The following is a 26,899-nucleotide window of genomic DNA, read 5'->3' on the forward strand; positions in this document are numbered from 1 at the left end:
GGGAGGGCCTTCCCACCCTCTGGCTGAGCCATGGTCATTGTGCGCAGTGAGGAATGAAAAAGTATATAGATGTGTGTTGGTTTTGCATGACCTTTGACCTTTCCCATAATTAACTGCTGGGCCCACTTCTGGCATTGTCTCCGCAGAAGGGAAACCTGCCAGGGGTCCACAGAGAGCCGCGTCTCATTACTCAATCATTACAAACCCAGAGCTTAACCCTGTGCCACCGGAGACAGGAGGCTTAATCCTTCCTGCTAGGCGGCCCGCGAAACTACCTTCCCCCGAGCGTAATTAGCCAACAAACCGGATTAAGATTTATTCACCAATAAGGACTCAACTTCCTAAGCCATACATCTCTCCCAGAATGGTTGCCTGATCTGAGGAGTGCACGGTTTTTCCTAAAGCCACCAGACAAAGAAGAGAGGCTAGCGCCCAGCCAGGGAAGGGGCCTTTGCGAGAGCACTTGGTCTCCACTGTCTTCAAGGAATGTCAAGAAAAATGCCAGTTTCAAGGGGACATGGGAAGAGGTTTTTCAGTAATGATCTCTGAAAGCGGAGAGCAGGGAGCTTTAAAAAAAAATCCTCATTTTGAGAACTTTTGCAGTCGGTCCTGATTTTTAGGAAAAGGCTCTGAAATAGTATGAAGATGAAACAAGGAGCTGTGACACATTGCGATGCGATCTTCTAGAACCCAGGCGCCACAGAGTAAATAGACATTTTATGGCGCAATGAGAATCAATTTTGAATTAAATGAAAAAAAGGGCTAAACTCATTCCATTCGCGTTCCAAACCGCTACTGTTGGCACACAACCACAGCTGTGCGATCGCGTGTGCATGCTGCCCTTAATACAGGAAAAATGACACTGTGTGCTTTTAAAAATCCCATAACGAGCCACTCCTGTGCTGCTTTTCTCTGCTCTGTGAGATGTTGGAAGCTGTTTTCTGTTGAGTTGAAAACATAACAAAAAAAAAAAAAAAAACAACCAGTTGAAAACATAACCAAAAAATAAATAAATAAATAAAATCCAAACTTGAGAAGGAGCCCGGATGGCTAGGGTGAGCTGCTGGACTTGTCATCCCCAGCACTCAGGTCCCTGTCACTGTCCCTCAACCTCAGGGCAGGTATACACCTTGGGAATAAAAAACAATGAGGCACATGATGTCTCCTTCCCACTTTCCTCCTTCATAACTTTTGGACCTGATGCCCTTTTAGAAAGTGATCATCTCATGCATGCTGAGGATATGACTCCAACAGGTATAGAATCTGCCTTCGAACACCGCCACTGGTTCGGGGCCGGGAGACTAGGTGCTCAGCCATGCGTGCCTCAGGCTTTGTATCAGCAAAATGGGACTAACTAACACCAGGCTCTTACACAGCTCCCTCCCTCTGATCTCTGCCGTGGTCATCACGTGGCCGTCTTCCTTCTGCGCCTTTCACCATGGTGTTCTCCTCTCTGTCCCGACATCCTCTCTGTGTGTATCCAAATTTCCCTCTTCTTATAAGGACACCAAGCATTAGATTAGGCCCACCCTACTGCATAACCTCACCATAACTGCGAAGATCCCATTTCCAAATCAGGTCACGTTCACAATACTGGGGGTTAGTACATCTCTGGGAATGACACAATTCAGCCCACAATAGTCCTTCAAGAATAAACATCCAGAGAGCTTGGCTCTGTCCCCCTCCATTCCTTCACCCTCTCCCTACCCCATTTGCCTGTTCCTCATTCTCTGGCTTTACAGTCCTTAAAACGTGGTCCGAGCCTGCTGGGCATCTTGGGGGCCTGTGGGCCCTCCCCCAAGCCTGGTGGCTCATGAACATGTTTTTTAACAGAATAAATCCACTCGCTTTGGCAGAGACTTTTTTGGGTTGATTTATTTGTGTGTTTATTTCTTATTTAAAGGAGGAGGCTCACATGATTAAAAAAAAATTCAACACACCCGCACAGAAATCAGGGGAGGGGCGTTAGTTGTGAGCAGATGCTGCAGGCTGGTCTAGGAAGCCTGTGGTAGCACAGCAGGTCTGGGGGTTGGAGAGGAACTGATGGTTCTAAGAGATGCTTGGATCTGGGGGAAATCCTTTGGAGATGTTAAGGGAAGAGGTCTGAGCAGTGAACATTTCTTCACTCTACTGCCTACTGGCATCTATTGTGGCCCATACTATAGGGTATCATGGGAAGGAAAAGTCTAGAGTTGTTTTATTGATTATTCAGCAATATCTTTATAATGCCTTTTGGGTAGGGTGACCAAATAGGTTGTTATTTTGAGAGTGAAAAGTGTGCTGTCAATAATGACACCCGGACAACAGCATAAAGTGGAAATGTGCCACGCAGATCGGGGCATATGATTATCCTAACCAGGGGAAGAGACATTTTTCTTAGACCTCACCACCATTCAAACCAGTTTAATTGCATTTTATGGATGTGGCGACTCTGCGTTTCCTCTTTGCTTTGGTTTCCGGGCAGCGTAGAGCCATATTTGTGGCCAACTTTTTGAAATTACTAAGTGTATTTGTATACTTTCACCAGTTTTCTCTTATTCTTAAACCCTCATTTCTTTTTCTTCTTCCCACCATCTTTATTTTTAAATCTAATTGTGTGTATTTTGTAAGATGTTTAGATGGATCATGCTTGAAGGAGTCGATGGGTGGATGAGTCCATATGTAAATGGATGGATTCGTGAGTGGATGGATAGACAGATGGCGAGTGGGTGGGGTGTGTGTGTGTGTGTGTGTAGATGGGTGGACATTTGGATCAATGAATAGATAGATGGGTGTTTAGATGTTTGGATGGATGGATGAGTGAATGGGTGGATGTTTAGATGTTTAGATGAATGAAAAGATGAGTGTGTCTGGCCATATATGTAGATGGGTGGATGCATATTTGATACATGGGTAGATATCTGGCTGGATAAATGGACCAGTGAATAATGGGTGATTGGGTAAATGGAAGGATAGTCAGCTGATTGGATATTTAGATGAATAGATTTTAGCATGAACAAGGGGAAGGATGAATGGATAAATGGGTGCTTGGAGCATTAGATAATACTTCCTCAACACACAGTATAGATGTACCAATGTACATATATAATGTAATAATGTGTATATAGTAATTTGCCAATGACTGGCATGTCATGGGTGTTCTAACTTATTAGAAAGGACACAGGTTTTTGAGACTGAAAGGCCTCTGTTCTGACCCTTGCCTTACCATTTACTATATGACCTTGAGCAATTACCTCTCCTCTCTGCACTTTAGTTTGCTCACTCATAAAATGAAGTGAAGATACCCACTCCAGAGGGTTGCTATGAAAATTAAGTGACCTGGTGTGTCTTTTCAGTAAATATCTGCATAATTCCCTCACAGCTACAACTTGAGAGCAAGAGAGAATTCTTTTACCCAAGCATGGAGTAAAAGTGCTTCCCCTTAGTCTCACTGATCCAACCTAAGTCATGTGCCCACCCTGGGACGAAGAGCTGCTGCTACATATACTGTTTGTGTTAAACAACCAGGCTGCAACCCCAGAGTCGGGACCAGGCCATTTTCTCCCGAGCCACCTGTTTACATGAAGAAATGAGGGAAGGAATGGTCTGGGGCTGCCGGTTGAGATTGGATGAGAGATGATGGCCGTGATGAGCAGGTGGTGGAATGGGTGCCCAGTGGACAGACTGAACCCATGGTAACGCTGTAGAAAAACCGTGCTTTGGTAGCTGACTCCATGTCTGTGGAGGGGTGGAAGGATAACAATATTCACAGGGACAAGGAACCCAAGTCAAGCCAAGGCTGATGAATTAAAGTCGGGCCATGTTTCCTTTGGAGCGTCTGGGAGATTCGGGGGTGGGAGGCAGGAAGCAGTCAGATTGGTTTATCTGGGGCTGTGGCAAAAAGGTCAGGGCTGCAGAGAATGAGAAGTAATCAATAGCTCAGTCTTCCTACGCCTGTGTGCCCTTTCAAACATAAAATCTTATATCCCCCTTCGATGTTATTTAAAATGTCTGGGGCTCCTGGGTGGCTCAGTCGTTAAATGTCTGCCTTTGGCTCAGATCATGATCCCAGCATCCTGGGATCCAGCCGACCTCGGGCTCAGCCTCGGGCTCCCTGCTCCACGGGAAGCCTGCTTCTCCCTCTCTGACTCCACCTGCTTGTGTTCCCTCTCTCGCTGTCTCCCTTTGTCAAATAAACAAAATCTAAAAAATGATAAAATAATAAAAAAATAAAATGTCTCAATGTATTAAATCTGATTAAAAACCATTCAAAGGACTTGCAGAGCTGAGCCAGCTTCCCAGCTGATGCTGATGACCGCTGCAGTTGGGCTGGGCCGAAGCTTCTGTCTCTTTCCTTCGGAGGTTCGGGCTACTTTGTTTTCCCGTCGTCATGGCTGGAAGGGTGGGCACAAGAAGCGGACTGCACAGCCCAGGCTCTGTTTTCTGGCATTTTCGTGCTGCCCTTTTGACTGAAGTTATCCCCTCTACTGGCAGGCAGATAGCTGAACAGTGCTTGGTCACCTCTGGAGTTAGGGAGCTCACCACCTCCTGAGTGAGCAGTTTTCCAATGGACATTCCTACCTGCGACTCTAATTGGCCCCCATGGCTTTCCTCCACTGCGTGTAGCTCTGGCTCAGGACCAGCATGGAGGGAGCTTGCAGCTGGGTGTCTCCCTGTGCCAGCTCCTAGGGCCTTTAAGGGAGCAGCCAGGCTTGCCTTTGGTGCCCTCTCTTCTTCCGGCCAGCACTCGTAGCTGCAACAGGCCTTCAAACCTCCCTCTTTGACCCTGGAGGGGAGGGACAGGTTGTTCCTGTGAGGCACTTCCGGTTGTGCTCGGTTCGACACTTCCGGTTCCGCCAACCACGATACTTCCGGTTCCCCCAGGTGGGCACTTCCGCTTCCTCTTCGCTGCATGCACAGGTTTTCTGTGGAGGTCGGGGCCGGTGTGTGCTGAGACAGCGCGCCCCGGGAGCGGTTGGGCCGGGGTTACCGAGGTCCACAGGCCAAGCCGGTGGTTCCCCTTGGGCCTCGGCGTCCCCGGCTCGCTGCCGTCAGAGATGTGGCGGCTTGGGCCTCCAGGAGCTCCCAAGCCAGACTGTCTTGCTCGAATCCCACTCGTACCACTTCCCAGGTGTGTGACCGTTGGGCGGGGGTCTGGCCTCCCTGGGCCCGGCTTTCTTCAGTGCCCGTGTAAAGTTGGAGGGAGGATGACGGTGCCCACCTCCCTGAGCTCCTGCGGGGTGTGAGGAGAGAATGACAGACGGGATTGCCCGGGACTTGGGTGCAGAAGCCGCTCCTTGGGTGTCGTGCGTTCCTATTACTCTCCGAGGTCTCCAATTCTCTGGAGCTCCAGAACGGATGGCCCTTTAACCCCTGATGGGAAATGTTGAAAAAAGGCTTAAAACAGCAAAAAGAGTGACCTTTACAAAGGCTACTGGCCATTGTTCAGAGACAGAAGCCTTTGTTATAACAAGGATTCTGGAGCCCTAGAAGTTCGGGCCTTAGGCGCGGCTGTGGAAGGAAACTGTCTGGGCGGAGTCTGTGCATTTCTCTCTCGTTCCAGAGGTTACATTTCTCGGTGGCGTGCAAGGTTGATTTTATTCAGTACTCCGCACTGGGCAAAGTCATGAGCTCTCCATCTCTGGGAGGCTTTCACATGAGCTGAAGAGAGCCGGTTCCAGGGTCCCCGCATGCTGTTGTCTAGAGGCTTTTGAGGGAGGCAGAGCTGGGGGTGGATTCTTGCCGAATTCGCTGTGGTGAGGGCGTCCCGTGCTGCCCCCTGAGGAGGGGGCCGGCCTTAGTCCAGAGCCCGGCTCTTCCTTTTTGCCATCTTTGGGGCCCCAGCACCCAGCAAGGACTTCAGCAGAGACCTACTGAGTCATCCCCGAACTGTTCACACCTTGGTGGCTTCGGTGATAGCGGGGAGAGGGGACCCCCCGGCCCTTTCTCTGAATGCTCTCCCGGCCCTCGTTTTGCAGACATCGACGAGTGTGAGAATGACTACTACAACGGGGGCTGCGTGCACGAGTGCATCAACATCCCAGGGAACTACAGGTGCACCTGCTTTGACGGCTTCATGCTGGCCCATGATGGACACAACTGCCTGGGTGAGTGACACGGCCGTGCCCGGCTCGCTGAGCACGCCCTGCCTGTCCCTCAGCTCCAGCCTACAGTGCGGGGGCGGTGGGAAGCCTCGCCCTCCTCTGGTTCCTTGTGTTACTTTGCTGGGGCCTCCGGCACACAGCGGCACAGATTGGTCGGCTTCCACAACAGGAATTTATTTTCTTTCAGTTCTGGAGGCTAGAAGGCCGAGGGCCAGATGTTGGCAGGTGTGGTTTTTCTGAGGCCTCTCTCCTTGGCTCACAGATGGCCACCCTCTTGCTATGTGTTCATGTGGTACTCCAATCTGGGTGTACCTAGAGCTGGTTTATCGTGCGCTCTCTTTCTTTCTGCCTCTCTGTGTGTGTTCTCGGCTCCTTTTCTCATAAGGACACTGGTCTTATTGAAGTGGGGCCCCTCCTAAGAACCCATTTTTAACCCAGTTACCACTTGAAAGGCCCTGTGTCCAGGTAATTCACGTTCTGAGGTCCTGGGGTCAGGGCTCCAACATCTGGATTTGGGGAACACAATGACCCATCACAAGGATTCTCATCTACCTCTAGATTCTCATGGCTCAAGTACATAGATTTAAGCCAGCTGTATGGAATTTAGAAGAGTAATGTAAGCTTTGCTGGACTGAATTGGGAACGTGTAGGAGAAGAAGCAGAGAAATTAGAAAGCAGCGTTGTTGTGCTGGTGTGTCTCCTCGCAGCCCTCCCTGCCCCCAGATGTGGTTTCCTGTGGGGGCAATCGGTGGCCCCCATCACACGCCCCCCAGATACCCTCCACCCCAGCCCCACCCCGGCCCCCGTTATCACCATTCTGCCAGTTGTCTCATGGTGTGAGAAGTGACTCGTGCGCCGGAGCTGCTGTAACGATGTGACAAACTCAGTGGCCCAAACAACGGACATTTATTCTCTCCCAGGCTGGAGGCAAGGCGCCTGTAGTCAAGCCGTCCGCAGGGTTGGTTCCTTCGGAGGGCTTCCAGGGAGGATCTGCTCCGGGCCTCTCGCCTGGCTTCTGCTAGCTTCCGGCATTCTCTGCTTGTAGATCATTGTCTCCCCGTGCTTTTACGTGGCCTTTGCTCCGTGCACATCTGTCTCTGTGTCCCAATTCCCCTCTTCTAGAAGGACACAGTCCTAGGCTTGTGACCCCTCTGCAAAGACCCTATCTCCAACAGAGGTTACAGGTTCACAGCGACTGGTTTTTAGGACTTCAGCATCTTAGGGGGGCATAATTCGTAACAGAGGTGGCTTGCCATCTGCAGCCGAGAACCATCTCATGGCAGAGAGCATAGGGTCTCGAAGCAGCTGTGCCTGTCCCCCAGGCCCTCCTCTGCTGCTGGCTGCTGAGTGACACAGGCCCCAACAGCTAGAGCCAAGGAGGTAAGACCGTGGACTGGGCAGGAGCGTGGCTGTGGATACTTTATTCTTGTCTCAGAGTCTCAGTCCTTTGTTGGTAAAGGGAGAAGATGAAGAGCTGCTTCGTCCTGGGCTCTTGTGAGCAGTGACTGAGACAGTGTCCTGCTGCCGAGAGGCGTGCCTGGCCCGGCATTTCCCTGCTAGTAGCCGTCACTCTGGTCACAACCTCTGAGCCTGCTTCCCTGCTGGAAAGGGGGATGACGATGCTGCCTACTTCACCAGGCTGTGTGCAAGGACAAAATGACACGGCGAGGTGAAGTGACTGGCATTTACCGGGCACAAATCATCAACAAACAGGCATTACTATTACTCTGAGTGACTCAGCTTCCCTTTTGTGGTTGGACATTTAAATTGTTTGTTTATGTTTTTGTTTTATTCCTACCCTCAGAATCCCAAGGTGTGATTCTTGGCAGAAAATTATTTTTTCTTAATTTACTAATTGTTTCCTCTACCCTTTCTTCCCAGAAATGGAATGACAAGGTCAGAGGGTCATTGGGATGTTTTTATGGCTTTCGGTGCAGTACTTCGTGCAAGGGCTCGACGGACCTCGCCTGTGCCAGCTGGCCTGTGGGTGCCTGGCAGGGCAAGTGCGGCGTCCCGAGTCCTCTGGAACCCGTCCTCCCAGTGGCGCATTAGCTGTAGGTTTCCCTGCTGCTTTTGTTTAGTGGATGTTGGCTCTCAGACAGACTTGTTATGGGAAACAGATCTGTGAACATGTAATTATACCCAAAATAAGGGCTGAAATGAGGTCTGGACAGCAGGCTGTGGGATCCCTGAGGGTTCTGTGAAGAGACGCCCCTGCACTGGGTGAGGTTGGGCTGGAAATGGAGTGGCTCCCCAGAGGGCTTCAAAGAGGAGGTGGCACGGAACAGATTCTGCGAAGGTCGGGGAGCAGCTGGCTGGGACGAGGGCACGCCTGTGCAGAGAGCCACAGGGGGCTCCTGGGGGCTGGGCTCAGGGCGGGAGGCTGGAGTGCCAGGAGGCTACAGCAGTGGGCTGGGCATTTGGTTAGATTGTAAAGATTGGGGCTGTGCCGTAGGACCATTATTGTGCCAGACATCAAGTGAAGTTTGGTCCAAGCGTTATCTTGTTTAATCCTCCCAAAGCATGAGCCCTGAGTTTTACCAATTTTGCCACTGTTTCAGATGACTGCAGGAGTTCACTTCAGTAACTGATTAGTCTGGGAAGGCAGAGCTGATATCCCCGTGAGATAACAGGTATTAGCACCCAGTGGTCCAGATGACAGGCCTTGGGAACTGCCCGTTCTGGGCTCAGGTCCTGGCTCTGTCAGCTACCAGCTGTGTGTCGTTTGGCCAGTCACTTCATCTCTGTGCCTCAGTTTCCTCACCTGTAAGATGGAATTCATAGTCCCTATCTCGTGAGGATTGAATGAGATCCTGGCTCTAGAACATCTAGAGAAGGCATAGCATTGAGCACTCACAGTGTCATGGGCATTGAGCCTGCTCACCAGCTTTCAGTAAGAAATGCATTGGGCTAGGCCTGTGAAGGCCAGAGCCAGCCATTTGCACTCCCTGGACTGCCTCTGACCCATGGGACTCCCTTTCTCGTCCTAACACTCTTACCTGTGGAGGACCACCTGTTCCTAAATACTCTTGTTCTGGACGATGGCAGGTATATCCAGTGCCTCCCGACTAACGGCAGAGTCTGGGTGGGTTTATTTTTATTTTTAGAACAGATTCTTTTACACTGATTAACTTAAAGAACTGGATAAGACTTCCCCGACCCCCACCTCCGAGCACAGATTGCAGCTTCACACGGCTCTCACTCACACATACGGCAGCCAAGAAAAGGCTTTCTCTGTTGCTCCTCTGCTTTTAGCTGAGGGCAGAACCTTCCTGACAGACGTGTTTTTGTTTGGGCTTTTTCCTTCTCAAGACATAACTAGCTCTAGAGAAGTCAGACCTTGGTTCCAACCATCTCCATCCCACGCTGACCACGTGACCTCCCAGAGCCTCACATCCCTCCTCCATAACAGGTGGTGAGAGATACAGTGCCTGATATGGCATCAGGATAAGTGTTGGCAGAAACATAGAATGATGGAAGAGGAAGCCAGGCTTGGGGTTGGAAGATTTAGGCTCAAGTTCTGGCACAACCACTCATGAGTCAGTGGTTTGGGACCACTTACTCAAACCCTCCAAGCAGGTTCCCCTAACTGTAATCCTGGTCTCAGAGGGGTGCCATGACAGTTAAATAAAAAAGCAGGTCTGGAGAGCTGCATGTACAGATGTCACATTTTGCACAGGTGCTGGGTACTGTCATCATGTTGTCATGGAGGTTTCAAGCAGGCAGCCTGCCATCCTCCTGCAGCCCGCAGACACATTTGTCCTCCGGTGTTTTTGTAATCATCACTGTCACTGTCATCTCATTAAATGATTTGTCAACATTTAAAAATCAAGGGATGTCACAGAACAGATCACATTCTAGGCCACAAAAGCAGCCTCAACAAATTCTAATAAAGATCAAAGACATACACACATCTTTTCTGACCACAATGCTATGAAACTAGAAGTCAACCCCAAAAGACCACAAATACATGGAGATTAAATAAAATGCTACTATACAATGAATGGGTCACCCAGAAAATAAACAGAGAAATAAAAAAGTACATGGAATCATGTGAATGAAAACTCAATGGTTCAAAGTCTCTGGGATACAACCAAAGCAGTTTTAAGAGGGAAGTTTATAGCACTACCCGTCTTCCTCAAGAAGCAAGAAAAATCTCAAATAAATAACCTAACCTTATAATTAAAAGAGCTAGGGAAAGGACAGCAAACAAAACCCAAAACTAGCAGAAGGAAGGAAATAATAAAGACCAAAGCAGAAATAAATAAACAAACAAGCAAAACCTATAGAATGGATCAATGAAAGCAGGAGCTAGTTCTTTGAAAACATAATAAAGTTGATAAACCTATAGCCAGACTTATCAAAAAAAGGAGAAAGGACTCAAATAAATGAAATCATAAATGAGAGAAGAGAAACAATAGCACATACCACAGAATACAAACAGTTATAAGATAATAGTATGAAAACTTACATGTCAACAAATGGATAACCTGGAAGAAATGGACAAATTCCCAGAAACCTATAAATTACCAAAACTGAAACAAGAAGAAATAGAAAATGTGAACAGACCCACTACCAGCAATGAAATTGAATCAGTAATCAAAAAACCATCAACAGACAAAAGTCCAGGATGAGGTGGCTTCACAGGCGAATTCTACCAAACTTTTAAAGAAGATAAAAAATACCTGTTCTTCTCAAACTATCCCAAAAAGTAGAAGAGAATGCTGTGAGGCCAGCATTACACTGAAACCAGAATCAGATAAATGCACCACAAAAAAAGAGACCTGTAGGCCAGTATCTCTGAAGCATATAAATGCAAAAATCCTCATCAAACTACTAGCAAACCAAATCCAACAGTACATTAAAAAATACATCAATCACCGTGATCCAGTGGGATTTATTCGCAAGATGCAAGGGTGGTTTACTATTCACAAATCAACCAACCTGATGCATCACATCAATAAGAGAAAGTATAAGAATCTTATGATCATTTCAGTAGACACAAAAAAACATTCGACAAAGTACAACATCCATTCATGATAAAATCCCTCCACAAAGGTTTAGAGGGAACATATTTCAACATCATAAAGGCCATGTATGAAAAACCCACAGCTAACATCATTCTCAGTGGGAAGAAGAGGGAGCCTTTCCCCTGAGATCAGGAATAGAACAAGGATGTCCACTCTCACCACTTTTATTCCACATAGTACTGGAAATCCTAGCCACAGCAATCAGACAACAAAAAGAAATAAAAGGAATCCAAACTGGTAAAGAAGAGGTAAAACTCTAAATATTTGCAGATGACATGATTCTCTATGTAGAAAACTACATAAATGAACTCCGTCAAGCCACAGGATACAGAATCAATCTACAGAAATCTGTTGCACTTCTATACACCAATAATGAAGCAGCAGAAAGAGAAATTAAAGAAGCAATCCCATTTACAATTTCTCCAAAAATAATAAGATATCTAGGAATAAACCTAACCAAAGAGGTGAAAAACCTGTACTCTGAAAACTATAAAACACTGATGAAAGAAAATGAAGCCAACACAAAGAGATGGAAAGACATCCCATGCTCGTGAGTTGGAAGAACAAACATTGTCAAAATGTCTATACTACCTAAAGCAATCTACAGATTTAATGCATTCCCTGTTGGAATACCAACAGCATTTTTCACAGAATTAGAACAGACAATCCTAAAATGTGTATGGAATCACAAAAGACCCCTAATAGCCAAAGCAGTCTTGAATAAGAGAAGCAAAGCTGGAGGCATCACAATTCCAGACTTCAAGTTCTATTACAAAGCTGTGGTAATCAAAACAGAATGGTACCAGCACAAAAATAGACACATAGATCGATGGAACAGAATAAGAAAACCAGAAACAAATCCATAGTTATCTGGTCAATTAATCTGTGACAAAGCAGGAAAGAATATCCAATGGGGGGAAAATGGTGCTGGGAAAACTGGACAGCTACATGTAAAAAAAAAAAAAAAAATGGAACCAGAGCACTTTCTTACATTATACACAAAAATAAATACAAAATGCATTAAAGACCTAAATGTGAGAACTGAAATTATAAAACTCCTAGAAAAGCACATGTAATGATTTCTCTAGCATCAGAGAAATCTGATGGGTAGGTCCCCTCAGGCAAGGGAAACAAAAGCAAAAATAAACTGTTGGGACTACATCAAAATAAAAAGCTTCTGCATGATGAAGATAACAATCAACAAGACTAAAAGGCTTCCTACGGAATGAGAGGAGTTCTTTGCAAATGGCATATCTGATAAAGGGTTAGTGTCCAAAATATATAAAGAGCTGATACAATTAAACACCCAAACCCCAAATAATCCAGTTTAATAATGGGCAGAAGATATGGATAGACATTTTTCCAAAGAAGACATACAGATGGTCAACAGACACATGAAAAGATGCCCCACATCATCACTCATCATCAGGGAAATGCAAACCAAAATCACAATTAGGCATCACCTCACACCTCTCACAATGGCTAAAATCAACAACACGAGAAACAACAGTTGTTGGCGAGGCTGTGGAGAAAGGAGAACCCTCGTGCACTGTGGGTGGGAAGGCAGACTGGTGCAGCCACCGTGGAAAACAGTATGGAGGGTACTCAGAGAGTTAAAAATAGAACTACACTATGGTCCAACAATCAGACTACTGGGTATTTAGCCAAAGAATATGAAGGCACTAATGTTTATGGCACCTCCATGTTTATAGCCACATTGTTTGCAATAGACCAGAGATGGAAGCAACCCAATTGTACATCAACTGATGAACGGATAAAGAAGCCATTAATAAGAATGAAGTCTTGCCGTTTGCAATAACATAAATGGAGCCAGAGTATCATGCTGAGTGCAATAAGCCAGTCAGAGATGGACAAATACCATATAATTCCACTTACATGTGGAACTTAAGAAACAAAACAAACAAAGGAAAAAAAGAGGGAGAGAGACAAACCAAGAAACAGACTCTGAATTATAGAGAACAAACTGATGGTTACCAGAGGGCAGGTGGGTGGGGTGGTGGGAGAAACAGATGACAGGGATTAAAGAGTGCATCTGTTGTGATGAGCACCAGGCGATTAAAATAAAAACTTAAAAATAAACAAGTAAATAAAAGTAACTAATAAAAATAACTTGGAAAAAAGCAAGGGATGTCCCATAAAAATCAGTATTTCCAGCATTGTTCCCACTCGGCCACAGTCATCTGACCCCTGAAATTGTGGACCTTGGGCAGGAGTGCAGATGGAGGCCTTTATGGCACATACTTATAGGTAAATATGGTAGAGTGAGAAAGTTCAAAGCCAAAATATATTCTGTCTTTTCTGCCTTGACAAATACTCCTTCCTAATGACCCAGAAGGCTACACTGGAATTTCAAATCTGAGATTCCTTGGAGTTTTGTGTCAGAAAGTGGTTGTGTAGGCAGTGCCCCCTCCCAGTCCTTCTCATGGCTGACTCCATCCTATACCACAGTAGCCTGAAGACCCCCTCACCTGAATGTTCAAGCTCTGGCCATTTGCTCCCAAACCACCTTTCCTTTCTCCACTGCTTGGTCCTAAGGGTTATCTGTCACTCTGAAAACAGACTTGGGGCCATTTGGACAGGGAATTGTAGGGTCTCAAATACCTCGAGTGTGGTCTAGAGGGGTAGATCTGTGTTCCAGATGCCCATGATCCTCTGCGGGCTCCTTACTCCACAGGGAGGGCTGTAGCTACCGGAGATAGAGCAGGGACCCCCAAAGTGTAGGGCCCAGGGCAGGGGTACCTCTTGCCCACATCTCAGTGTAGGACTAGGGCAACTGACAGGAGCTGGGCCACAGCCACCTACTTTGGAGGAGGTATGCTTCCTGCTGGCTATAATCCTCACCACGCCCTATTGCTCACCATCAGTAGCTTTAGGCATTTAATTACCTGCTTGGTCTCAGTAGGGATCATGTTCATGCTTCCTGGTGAAGTTTCCAGCACAGGGCCTGCCCCCCTGTGCTCAGTGGCCTTGGGGGCTAATGGAGTTGTTGGAAGATTCTCTGTTCTTGCTGCCTTGTGCAGTCCTGACCATCTCTGGTCCATCACCAGGAGCCCACTCACAACCCATCACCCATCGGGGACAGTGAAGGCTGCTCGCATCTCTTGTTTTTTGGTCTCCAGGAGTCTGGGTCAGGAGTCTTGTCCAGCTGTAACATTCCTCTCTCAACCACTGCTGAATTCCTCGGGGATGATGGCTGGACTAAATCCTGATCAGCAGAGTACGAAAAGCATTCTGAGTTAATTAGGAGAAATGAGGCTGATGGCTTCGGGGTTAGTTTCTTGCCTGAGTTTTCACAGTTGGACCTTTTCTTTTGAGCAAAAGAGGTTATTTTCTTATAGAGATGGCTTGCCTGGGAGGGTGGCCAAATCTGTCCTCTGGGGAGCAAAACCCTCTCTCTATTTGACATCTTTATTGAGGAATTTCTCAAATATAACAGAAAATGACACCAGAGGGAATTGAAACCATGATGAGATCCTTGCTCAACCCCAAATGACTGCTTTTAGCATTGTAATTACTTGAAATAGCAGTAGTTCTGTTTGAAAAATATTATTCCAAACTCCATGCAATTGGACATAAGAGCAATATTTAGGCTAATAGAATAAGATTTTTTTTCATCTTAAATTAAAACCAGCAGTGGATAATTTTTTCCCGTCTCCACAAAGCAAGGGTCCTTTTTCTCTAAAGCCATTAGTTCACTTAGCCAGATGTTTTCTTCGACCCCAGTCTTTACCTTGACTTACTGAAAAATATGTTTCTCAAGTTGCTCACGGTTTGAATTTTGAACTTGCTTCTCAGCACTTTTTCCCCCCATGAAGAGAAGTTATCTGTAGCCAGGTCCCACAGAGAAGTTGTTTTATTAACAAGATGGCTACTTTCCCGTTAATGCTCATTGAGCACCTACTGTGTGCCCACCCTTGTGCTAGGTGGGCAGTTCTACTTGGGTGAGATGAGGGAGCCAGGCTGGAGTTTGTGCCACACACCCAGAGTTGTACAAGACGCTGTGTTCACGTTCCCTCAGTCAGTCCTCACGGTGTCCACAGGCAGAAGCCATTCATGGCCCTTTTTTATGAATGAGGAAACCAACGCTCAGAGAGGGAAGGTGGCCTGCACGAGGCCACCCAGCCAGTAAGTGACAGTGCTGGGACCATTTGCCATCTCAAGCCTGTGAGTCGCTGACCAACCCCCTGCTCCACAGTGCCCAAACCAGCACCAGCTCGGGAAGGCTGGCCAGGTTCAGGGAAGGGTTGGCTTCCCTCCCTGGGTGTTAGGGACGTACCCCGTATGAGCTGGGGAGTCATGGAGGACATCCAGAAATCCCAGCATCTGCCAAGCCAGGCAGGTGGGTGGTGTACCAGGGGCCAAGAGGGAGCCCCTGGCTCCAGAGAGTTCCTCCCAAGGGCACCTCCTCCCCAAAGCCAGTACTGCCTCCCCTGGCCAAGGCAAGAGCCTGCGACCTGTGTAGGAGCTTTGTGTCACCCTGGAACTTCTTTCAGGGTTTGGCCTTACCCCGTGTGACTGCAGAGCCCTGTTCTTCCAGAACTCACTCTCTCATGGCCTCCTAGTGTGTCTGCCCACTGGCTCATGAGGCCCCTCACCAGGGCCCTGTCAGCCTTTCCCCCTTGCTCTCTCCTGGGCCAACCCACTGAGCCACCCAGGCGCCCCACAGATTTGCTTATTTTCTGCCCTCTGGCCCAGCCTTCCTTAAACCCATGGAGTCCTTCTGCACATCCCTGCTGTTCACAGCTGCTCCCAGCAAGGACCCAGTGAGGTCCTTCTTGTCACTCACCTGCCTTTGCACTGGAGTCTTCCATGACCATACTGTACGCACCACCGCTGTGGCTCTCTACTTTCCCCTGATGGCAGAAGTTGTCTTCTTCATCCCGTCTTCCTCCTGAGAGCCTGGTGCAATGTCTGGCCTATCCTAGGCATATGATAAGTATTTAGAGAATGAGAAAATAAGTAAGTCTGTGGGGCGCCTGGGTGACTCAGTGGGTTGAGCCTCTGCCTTCGACTCAGGTCATGACCTCGGGGTCCTGGGATCGAGTCCCTCATTGGGCATTCTGCTCGGCGGGGAGCCTGCTTCCCCTCTCTCTCTGCCTATCTCTCTGCCTAATTGTGATCGCTCTCTGTGTGTTGAATAAATAGATAAAAATCTTTAAAAAAAAAAAAAAAGGAAAGAAAATAAGCAAATCTGTCAATGTGTCTTACCATCTGGGCACTGTCACTCAGCAGACGGCGCACTGGGCTTAGGGCGAAGATCAGGGGCATCTCTGTCAGGACTCCCGGGAGCATCAGAGAGGCAGAGGTGTTCACGACTGTGAGGACAGGTAGAAGGGCTGTGATAGCAGTGACGCCAAAGCCTTCCACCTCGGGTTTACCTGTTTATTCCAAACAATTCTGCAGGGCGCCAGCCGTGGGCCAGACGCGGTTTCAGGTGGGGAAGAGACCAGGGAGTGGTAAACGAAGGCACCAACAGGCACACGCGTGTGAACTCCAGCAGCCGGAGGGCGGGGGGACAGTGAACACGCCGACACGTAGCTCAGGAAGGGCAGTGCAGTCAGGGAAGCTCCAGTGGAAAATACTGAAACGACGCGGTGAAAGATGACGGGGAGAAGGCTGGGGTGCCGGACGGAGCAGCGCTGCGGTCGCTAGTGCTCGAGAAACCACCCCGCCCTCTGCGGCACGAACTGCCATTGTAGTCAGCTTTTGGCCTCCACGGGGCAGGAGTTCAGACGGGGCGCAGCAGGGACGGCTCATCTGCTGCACGGGGTCTGGGGCCTCCGCTGGGAAGACGCCCAGGCTGGGGAGGACTTGACAGCAGGCTGGAATTATCTGGAAGCATCTTTGCTGATGTCAGGTGGTTGATGCTGGCTGTTGGCCAAAACGTTCGGGGCAACTTCTCCATGTGGTCTTTCCACACGGGTTGGTGTGGGCTTCCTCATGGCGTGGCCACTGCATCCGCGAAGTTTTATGGTCCAGCCTCAAGCCGTTACAAAGCTTCGCCCAAGACAGGGCCTCAGTGAGGAGGAGGAAGATACCTTTAGAAAATAATAGGGAGGACCTTCCCTCCAGGCAGAAGGGAGAGGACCAGTGAGGTGGCGACGCACTCGGGGAGTCTGGGAGCAGGTCAGTGTGCCTGGAGGCCGTGAGTGAGGAAAGGGACCAGAGATGAAGTCAGGATGTAGGCAGGGCCTTCCCGGTTCTAGAACGGGGTTGGGATTTTATTCTAAATTAGCTGGGAGCCATGGGAGATTTTAACTAGGAATTGACCTAATCTGATTGACATTTTAACCTAAAGGGATTTGCTTTCTGGCCCCAAATTGGGGAATATATTCCAGGGAGGAAGAGGCAGAGACCACTGTGGTGATCACGGTCAGGGTCAGAGATGGTGGTGGCTCAGTCCGGAGTGCCAGTGGTGGCGGTGAGGACAGATGGTTGAATTCAGAATATATCTGAAAGGAGAGCCCACAGGAATTGCTGATGGGTTCAGTGGAAAAGGTAAGAGAAAAAGAGAAACCAACACCAACTGCTAGGTTTTTGCCTGGAGTGCGTGGGTGGCTCAGTGCTGTGGCTCCGGTGGGGAACCTGGGAGCAGGACAGGCTGGAGTGGGGAGGGGCAGACTCGAGAGCCAGTCTGGCCATGTTTCGTTTGGAGTGACCGACAGCCATCCCAATGGAAATGGGGTGCCCGTTTAGAAGTTAGTGGAGTTGTCAGGTCTGGGGCAGGGGGATGTGAGAGTCTGGAGCTTCTAGATGGCGGTGAAAGCTGGAATTCTTTAACATTCGTTCCTTTCTTGAAGATTTCACAAGCACCTGCCCTGAGCTCACAACTAGGAGTTAGATGACACAGGCCCAGCCCTCAAGGAGGACGGGGAACCAGCCTGCCCAGCTTTGAATCCTGGATCCATCGCTTACTCACTTGCTGGGTGACCTTGAGCAAGTAACTTCACTTCCCTGGGCCTCCCAGTCCTCCTCTGTAGCGTGGGGCTACGCGCAGAGCTTATCTGACGGGTGAGGCAGACACTGAGTGAGATCAGCTATGTGAAGCACACACCCAGTGCGCGGCCCATAGGGGGCCGGACGGATGTGAATTACCTAATTTCACTCATTCCTAGCGTGTAAAGTCAGAGTACTTTGCGAAGACAATAGATGTGCTTTCTGAGCAGGCGAAGATGCCGGGCTGTGCATGAAGCCCCTTGGGGACCACCCCTCCCGTTCCACACGGTGCTCCTGCCCACCTCTCCTCCCCACCCTCCTGGAGTCACAAAGCTCTCCCCTTGTCTCATGTGGACTCGGGCCCCTGCTGTTGACATGGGTCCTGTGGCCCCAGAGCTTCTCATCCCAGCTCTGCCCCATACCCATTTTGTGAGCTGGGATACATGTCACCTCTTCCTCTACCAAGTAGCACCATCCTGGTCCGTTCAGGTCAGATGAGGACATGGACGTGCAGGTGACAGTGCAGGCCGCCACGCAGAGGGTTAAGAGGAGAGGGAGAGGCTCTCGGGGCACGCTGAGGGGGCCCAGGAGCCCAGCTGCACACGTCGGGGGAAGTCCCGGCGGGCTCCGGCAGCCGGACCGTCCCTGGCAGGATGAAAGGGTCGTGCTGCCTGGGCCCTTCTGAAGGCGCCCCTTCTCATGCCGGAGGACAGCTGGAGACAACGTGTTGCTCCTTCAAACCCCTAATGAAGGCTCTAGTTGCCTCTGTTTATTTGTCTTTATACTTCCAACAGCTCAAATGCGTTTCTTGCTGGGAAAAAAATGCCAACCATTTTAATGTAAAACTAAACCACATCGGACAGTCATATACTCACTCCATAAACACCAGTGTTTTCTCAGGTAAACTCCAGAGGTTTCTTCCTGCTCTCTTTACCTCTGCCCCCACGCCCACTCTCAGCCCCCCTTCAGGCCATGTGCACACCCGTGGCTGGAGGGATTTGCCGTGGAGGCACGAGCCGGGTCAGGCCCACTTTCCCATCCTGCCCAGGTTTTTACCACTGTTCCTCTGGTGGAAATTCTTTGGCCTGAGAAAAAGAAAACCACTGGGCACTTGTGCGTCTTTATAAATGGGCTTCTTGCTTTCCCCAAACCACCACCAGACCAGGGAGATCATGGAGTGGGGGTGGGGAGGGGGGTTGATGGAGACCTGAGGCGTTTTCAGGGGTAGAGTGACCTTCAGTGACCTCACGCCTACAGCCAGCACAGGATGGGGACAGGGAGGCGTGCGGGAGAGCAGAAGGGGCAGGTGGTGCTGGGCGGAAAGGCAGTATACCAAGTCTGGCCCTTTTGGACCACGGACTTGTCTGGGGGCTTTAGAAAACTCCCTGCCTCTCTGTGCCTCAGTTTCCCCATCGGATGTGAAATGGAAGGATGGGATGTGACCGTGGTTTTCAGATTTCTAGGAGCAGTACCCGTAGTTTCAAGCAGAATCCTGCAGTGGTGCTGCTGCTCAGGCTGAAATGGGAGGCAGGGCTGGCAGGAAGTGAGAGTCCTGCTCTCCGGCGAGTACCCTCCCTCCGCCACCCCTGCCCACTGCTGGAAGACCCCTCGGGTCCTGCAGCGCTGTTTGGAACCCTTAGTGGGCTGTGGTGCCAGAGCGCCTCTCTCTTCGGTATCTTGTGACTTGATGAGTTGGTGGCATGTCATGTCCTTGAGGACAGGGGCCAAGCCCTATGCTGTGTCCTCCTCGCCTCTGCCAGACGCGGTCCCTGTCTGCCTCTGTCTTATTTCTCAGAACTGGCATCTCCAGCAGACCAAACAGCTTTCATCCCCCTAAACACACCGCCCTGTCCTGCTCGGCGGCATCCTTGCCCCTGCTCTTCCTTCTGCCCCAAACCCCTCCCCATGCTGTTTTGGTTGACTGCCCCTCGTCCCTCAGGACTTGGTTCAGGCATCAGCCCCTTCCAAGGGCCTTCTTTAAGTGGCACACTCTTCCCCTGGGTGCCCACAGCCCCCCCGCTTGTCACTGGACATCTGAGGTCTCCCTTATGGCCTCAGGAGCTCCTGTGGGGTCAGGCTCTGACATGACTTTGCTCCTTTCGCCCGGCCCAGCACAAGCTCATTTGTGTGATGGAGGGATGGCAGGTGGCTGGGGCATGGGACAGAGTGCCTGATGCCGACCTCCCGGAGGAGCAGCATCTGATAGCGGTGGGCGTGCAAACTGCCACAGGGGACAGAGAGCATCAGGGCCCTCAGAGCTGCAGAGCCCCACTGGGGAGGACTAGCAGCCTGTGTGACGACAGCGCCCCGTGTCCCCAGCCTCATGCCCGACTCCTGCTAGTCTCCGTTCCAGACCAGGGGTGATGGGGACTTGGCTCCTGGCTCTCTTCCTAACAGTGTTTTGGGGCTAGCTGTCTGCTCTCTCCCCAGGGATGGGGCTATAGAAATACTGCGAGGTGGTCTTTGTGAAAGCACAGGGGTGCCTGGTCGGCATCCAGAGCGGTGCTGCCCACCTCCTTCCCGCACTCCCTCTGACTGGATGTTTGGGGCAGGGACCGCATGGTTGCCCTTCCCGTGGGTACGACTGGGCTGAAATCTCTCGTCCCTCCTCCTGTGCCAGCCCCACCATTGACTAAGTCTTGATTCGGTGGCTTGAGGAAGAAGTCCCACCCTGTCCCCGGGCAGAGCATGCCAAGTGCTTGAACAGCAGAGAAAAACACCGGGTCTCAGAGGACAGGACAGGCAGGCAGACGCTCTCCATCTCGTTTGCAGTCTGTGTGCCAGGGGCTTGGTGAGAACGCGGAGAAAGAAATAAAAAATAAGTGTCTGGTGAAGACTCTTTAAAAACACCCTACCACCAAATTATGCGTCCCAAACCAGAGATGAGCCGCGTGCCTAAAAGGGGGCGTAGATCAACAAGTGTGAGCAACCCAGAACCTCTAGTCCGGCACCTCCTCTGCCCGCCAGCTCACTTATTTTGGAGCAGCCTGGGCCCTCAACAGGGCTTGGGGTTACCCTGGACGTTTGTTGGGCCTTGGCTGCCTCTGGACAGATGTTGCAATGACCCGTCTCCCCCAGCACCAGCCCCTGGCTGTTTGTGGTGGCCGTCAGCCAGCCCCATGTATGGCCCGCTGCACCAACCCGCCCTGTCACCTACCTCGTACCCACCGCATGTGGCTAGAAATAGACGGGCTGGCGGAGACGCCTAGTGCCCAGCTGGCACACTGGTCTGTGGGCAGAGGGTAGCCATGGCAGCCGCCCAGCGGCTTGGTCGGGGGCTTTAGTCACCTCGCAGGCTGCCTTCATGGGGGAGAGGATCCCACAGGCCAACTTGCCCTCCCCTGGCTCAGCCACTGGCCACCAAGAGGTCAGACGCCAGTGCAGTTATTTGGGACAAGCTTTCGTGGTGGTCCCCCTGAGTGGGATTTTCTGGGGGCCCCTCTTGCCATTGGAGCTCACCTCCCAAGCCTGGCAGCCGGCCCCTCCTGGTCTGGGCTCTGCCAGCCTGGTCTTGGTTCACGTGTGTATTAAGGCTCAGCTGGGGCACCTCGCAGCCCTGTGCTCCCCTCTGCCTGGAGAGCTGGCTGTCTCTCTTGCCTGTCCTGAGCCTTGCAGGTCGTCCTTCTGCACATCTTCCCCACCCGTCCAGGGCTCTTGCCTCCCCTCCTCCTTTCGGATTGACGGCAGTCGTAGTCCTTACCACGCAGAGTCGAAAGTTCTGTTTACGTGTCCATCTTGCACATGTGTGACGATTATACAGAAATGCTCAGCGAACTCACTAGACCAAACAGAAGGTAGCTGCCCGGCTCTGCAGTTTTCCTGTCCCAGCGCTCTTGCTCAGTACCGTCCGCATGCCACTCTGACGCGGGGTGCTCACGGGCACGCACTCAGGTTTGCACGCTGCTTTCCCGGGGTTCTGCTGACCCGTAATCATCTGGCCAAGAGGTGGGACTAGAATCAGAGCCCAGGACAGGAGAGCCGGCAGCCTGCGAGTGAGCGCTGCTGCTGCTGGGGCGGGCGGGCTGGTTTAGAAACGCCGGGAGGGATGGTGCGTGACCACTGGAACAGCTGATGCCCCTCGAGTGCCCTTATCTGCCAGGTCAAGGGGTCCGGAGATGATTTCCATGGGATGTCTGGCCTTAAGGAGCTCTAGGCTGTGTGCAGGAATGTTTCCAGAGTGCTGTCCCCGATGTAATTAATACCACACCCAGCACAGGGGACAGCTCGTCTGCCAGGAATGGCTGAGAGGTCACCAGGCGGGGGTGGAGATGGGGAAAAGGGAGGAAGGAACAGCTTGTGCAAAGCCTAGAGAAGCTCAGCCAGGTAGGAGAGGGGACTCAGGAGTAGAGGGAGATGGATCCACAGGGGTTTCTGCCGGCTAGACGCCCTCCGGGCCTGAGGCGTGGAGCTGTGTCCCTGCAGATGCACGCGTGTCAGGGGTGATGGTTGGCCACATGGTGGGTACAGCGTCGACTCAAGCCTGGCCCCCAGCCCCCTTCCACAGCCGCCAGGGCCCCGCCTGCTGCTCCAGCCTCACTGCGCACACACATATGCACACGCACGCTTGCACATACCTGCGTCCACCCCCGAACCCACCTTTCCCCGCCCTGGTCCTCACGTGGCTGAGGGAGGGGCTCCCCTACCCCTCAGTGTGGCCTCACGAGCCTTCTCACACGCAGCCCTCAGAGACCGCAGGCAGTGGTTCACCTGCACCGATCTCCCCTCCTCTCTGCCCCACTGGCCGGACCGCTCCCTGCGGGCAGGCCTTGCCCACGTGTTCGCCGTGTCCTTATCGAGAGAGAGCGCGCGCACGGACAGACTGGCGTGGCTGCGCGCCCGCGGGCCTCTGCGGGGCAGCAAGGGCGCGAGAAAGTGATTTCAGCAAAGGCAGCGGCCAGCACAGGCACACTGCGCGGGGGCAGACCTCGCAGATGAAGGCGGTCCAGCCAGGAGTGGTGAGAGGGGAAAGCTGTCAGTCTTTGACCTGGGACCCTGCCTCGGGGAACCCATCCGAAGAAGAGAATCCTCCTATGGAAGGGGCTGCGGCTGCCCTGTGTCCCTCACGGGGACTTTAATTAACAGAGTGGAATAGAGACGAGTGCCCCGAGGGCCGGGGCAGGGGGTCCCCTTTCCCCTGGACCAGCAGCAGGTGAGAAGGGCACCGGGACCGAGTCCTGCTAAACACCCTAACTCGGCTCTCAGTGAAGGGTGCAGAGGTCCCCTACGGCGTGACCTGCCTGCGCCAGGAGAAAACCGGTGCATGAAAAAGATGAACAAAATAGGTGTCGTAGCTAGAATGTAGGGCTACTGATCCATTGTTGTCTCTGTTTTTCAGAATTCTTTGTGAATTCAGAATTTTATTTTGGTTTTTTCTTTTTATCTTTTTTAAAGATTTTATTGATTTGACGCAGAGAGAGAGAGATAGTGAGAGAAGGAGCACACGCAGGGGGAGTGGGAGGGAGAAGCAGGCTTCCTGCCGAGCAGGGAGCACAATGTGGGGTTAGATCCCAGGACCCTGGGACCATGACCTGAGCCAAAGGCAGACGCCCAGTGACTGAGTCCCCCAGGTGCCCTGAATACAGAATTTCAAATAAAGCAGTTTTATTGGGCAAGTGATAGGGAGCCATGCTAGGTCCTTGAAGGGACAAATGCCATGGAAAGGAAGTGGCCACAAGTAGGCTAGAAAACATGGGGTTGGCACGGGTTGGCCTGGTGGTCTTTCCAGTACTCTAGCCACCTTCAGTGCCCCCCTTTCCCATGAAGCTCCCTGGTGCCCACACTCACCCCTCCACGTCTACCCTCTTCCAGCCTCTCTACAGCTTTCTGAAGTGTGTTGACTTTGTTGGCACAAAACTGTTTCTCACCCTGTTGTGGCTGCACGGCCCAGCCAGAGCCTGTTAGCGAGGACCCACTTAGTGCGGGAAGGAACGAGCCAGCTCCCGGCAAGCCCGGTTAAGGAGCCAGGGCAGGGTGGGCAGGAGGCCACGGGACCGGGACATGCTGGGGGCCCCACGTTCACGGAGAACTCCCGATGGCGCTGACGGATGTGTGGAGGACACAGGTGGGAAGGAGGAAGAGGCCGACAGCTTGGAAGGTGGAAGAAAATGTAGAGTCGAACTGGGAAGAATCAGTCCAGAGTTCCAGGCAGAGCCGAGACCGGGAGGCGCATGCTGGGAGTCGGTCATCTGACCTGGCCGGAGCGCGGCAGGAAGGGCTGTGCCGGCCGGGTGGCGTGGGGAGCTCCGAGGCCCTCCTTGGTTCGCTGGAGTGTCTCCCAGGGCGGCGCGTTCCCTCTGGCCACCCCATGCATGGGCCTGCGGAGGCAGCTGCAGCCGCAGCCGGCGGGGCCTGTTTTATCTCTGAGGATGCTCGCGAGGAATCCTGTCAGAGCATTTCCCCTGTCTTTTCTCAGAGCGTCTCTCTTTGGTCCCAGGATTTGTTTGTTTGGTTTTCCTCCCCTCCCTCTTTCCAGTCCTCTGTTCTTATCCCCATCAAAAGAAATTTTTTAAAGTTCCAGTGCCTCCCACAGATGTCCAACCAGGATCATGCCCACAGCTGTGCTGTCAGAGGCCCGAGGCTGGAGGGACCGAAGTGTCCGGTTCCCAGCCTGGCTCTGTCCCTGACGCGCCACGACTGCGGGCAGGCCGCTCGCCCCTCGGAGCTCCCGGCTACACACGGCCACTGCCTCAGGCTGTGGCTCAGTGACACTGAAACGAGCGTGCCCGGCGCCGAGCAGGAGCCCAAGGGGACGTGGCTCCCCTCTGTCCCCGGCAGCCTCCTCTCCTGGCCATGTGCTTGAGATAAAAGGAAAAGCTGGTCTTGCCAGAAGGGACAGAGACGGGGGTCAACAAAAAAATCTTTCAGGGCGTCCCGCTGTCTCCCAGCCAGTATCCTCTCTACCTGCTTCCCACTTAGAACCAGTTTCTTCAGCTGAGGACTTTATCCTCATACCCATGAAGGCACTGACACAGCTGGGCCGGCTTGCCGGGAGTCCTGCCTGGCTTCACGCATCCGTGGAGGAGCAAAGCTCACAGGCTGCTAGGATTCGAGGAACACCCGCACCCCCTCCATGCTGACCTCACCCCCACCGGGCAGGGCTGAAGTAGGCGAATGAGTGAACACAGCATCTCTCTGACCAGCACCCCCTCGCTTTCCTGACGGGCCCATGGCCAACACCCTACCGTCCGGAAGACCGGCACTCACTCTCCCTGTTCCCCTGGAGCTGCCCTCCTTGACTGGATCCTGGAGCTCGGCCTCCCCAGGCAGCCCCTTCGGGGCCACACAGGGCATCCTTCATGGGCCAGGCCTAGCACCGGAGCCTCCAGGCCAGAGCTGCCACCCCGGCCACATTTTGTAGTTGTCAGTCAGTCACTTGGCCCACAAACGTGACTTATGTGCCTCGTGCACTATTTCAAACCGTGAGATACGGCAACACTCAAGACAGCCAGGTCCCCCTTCTTGTCAAGGACTCTGGGCTCCCTGGGGACCAGGGAAGACAGCAGGGAGACGGCAGGGACAATGGGATGGAGCAGCTCCACGGCTCTGCTCGGGGAGGGGGTTGTGTGGGCGCTGAGGTCTGAGTAAAGAGGAGCCAGCCCTGCCAAGGTCAAGCAAGAACATTCTGGGCGGAGTAGCAGCAAGTGCCAAGGCCTCCAGATGGGAACAAGACCACTGGGGTCAGGGGACGTCGGGGAGGCCACGCACGGTAATTGGCTATTCAGGGTCTTTTCTGGTTCCATATAAATTTTAGGATTATATGTTCCATTTTTTTGAAAAAAGTTGATGGGATTTTGATAGGGGTTGCATTAAATGTGTAGATTGCTCTAGGTAGTATAGACATTTTCACAATATTTGTTCTTCCAGTCCATGAGCATGGAATGTTTTTCAATTTCTTTGTGCCCGTCTCAACTTCTTTCACAAGTTTTCTGTAGTTTTCTGTCATACGCGGCAGTCGGGCGAGCAGGGAGGCGGCCAGTACGAGGTGGGGACCGTTCACTTGGGCCTGGTCGGCCAGGGAAGGCCATTTGTGTTTTATCCAAAGCCAGCAAGGAACAGGGCATGACACAGCTGGCTGACGCTCTCAGGGGAGGTTGTGTGCAGTGGCGGGACCAGGGTGGCAGGAGGGAGGCCCGTGGGGACACCACCGCCATAACCCAGACCAGAGAGGAGTGTGGAGCTGGGCCTGAGGGGCGGGGGTGAGGAGATGTGTTTGTGGGCGGAGCTGACAGGACTGCACCTGCTAACGGGATTCGGGATTCCCCGCGGGCAATGGGCAAGGCAGGGACCCTGGCTGACTACCAGGTGTCACAGCTGGAGTGTCGGTGAGCTGTGCTGCCATTGGCCAGATGGGAAGGCTAAGGGCAGAGCCAGGCCTTGCTTGGTTCTGTTCTGTTCCCAGGGGAGGTCGAATTAGCAGTTCAACAAGGGCTGCATTAGGTTGGTCATACCTTTGGCAGTCTGAGTGCAGGCCGGGGGTCAGCCGTTGATGCCGACGCCTGAGGCTGGCAGAGCAGGCGAGCCCAGACCTGTGTGCAGTGCTGGCAGCTAGGCGGCAAGAAAAGCCACAGGACAGGGTGGCCTCTCCCGGAGCAGAGCCCGCCAGCGTGCAGCTCCCAGGGCATAGTGCTTCCCGAGGCGGCCTTAAGGAGGTCGTGCCCATAGAATGCAAAAGTATCTTTGCCGCCATCCAGCAAGGGGCTGGTACGTGCATGTTTAAAGGACTCTCAGAACTCAACAGCAGAGAGAGGGACAATCCTGTGTCAAAGTGGGCCAGGGACTGGATAGACACTGCCCTGAGAAGGACGCATGATGGACAGCAAGCACGTGGAG

At 51.8% G+C, this 26,899-nt stretch overlaps 1 protein-coding gene across 3 annotated transcripts in view; it reads left to right on the forward strand.

Annotated features, from left to right (window-relative positions):
* Positions 1-26,899, forward strand: part of SCUBE1 (signal peptide, CUB domain and EGF like domain containing 1) — a 138,209-nt gene that overhangs the window by 15,903 nt on the left and 95,407 nt on the right. For 2 of the 3 annotated variants that reach the window (XM_032346018.1, XM_032346019.1), the window contains exon 3: positions 5,958-6,086. In XM_032346018.1, the coding sequence (XP_032201909.1) occupies positions 5,958-6,086 (129 nt within the window). Of the gene's footprint in view, positions 1-4,685; positions 5,111-5,957; positions 6,087-26,899 lie in introns of those variants that run through there. The other variant, XM_032346020.1, reaches the window with a different exon arrangement.

The sequence above is a fragment of the Mustela erminea genome, chromosome 6 (genome assembly GCF_009829155.1).
Source record: "Mustela erminea isolate mMusErm1 chromosome 6, mMusErm1.Pri, whole genome shotgun sequence".
NCBI lineage: Eukaryota > Metazoa > Chordata > Mammalia > Carnivora > Mustelidae > Mustela > Mustela erminea.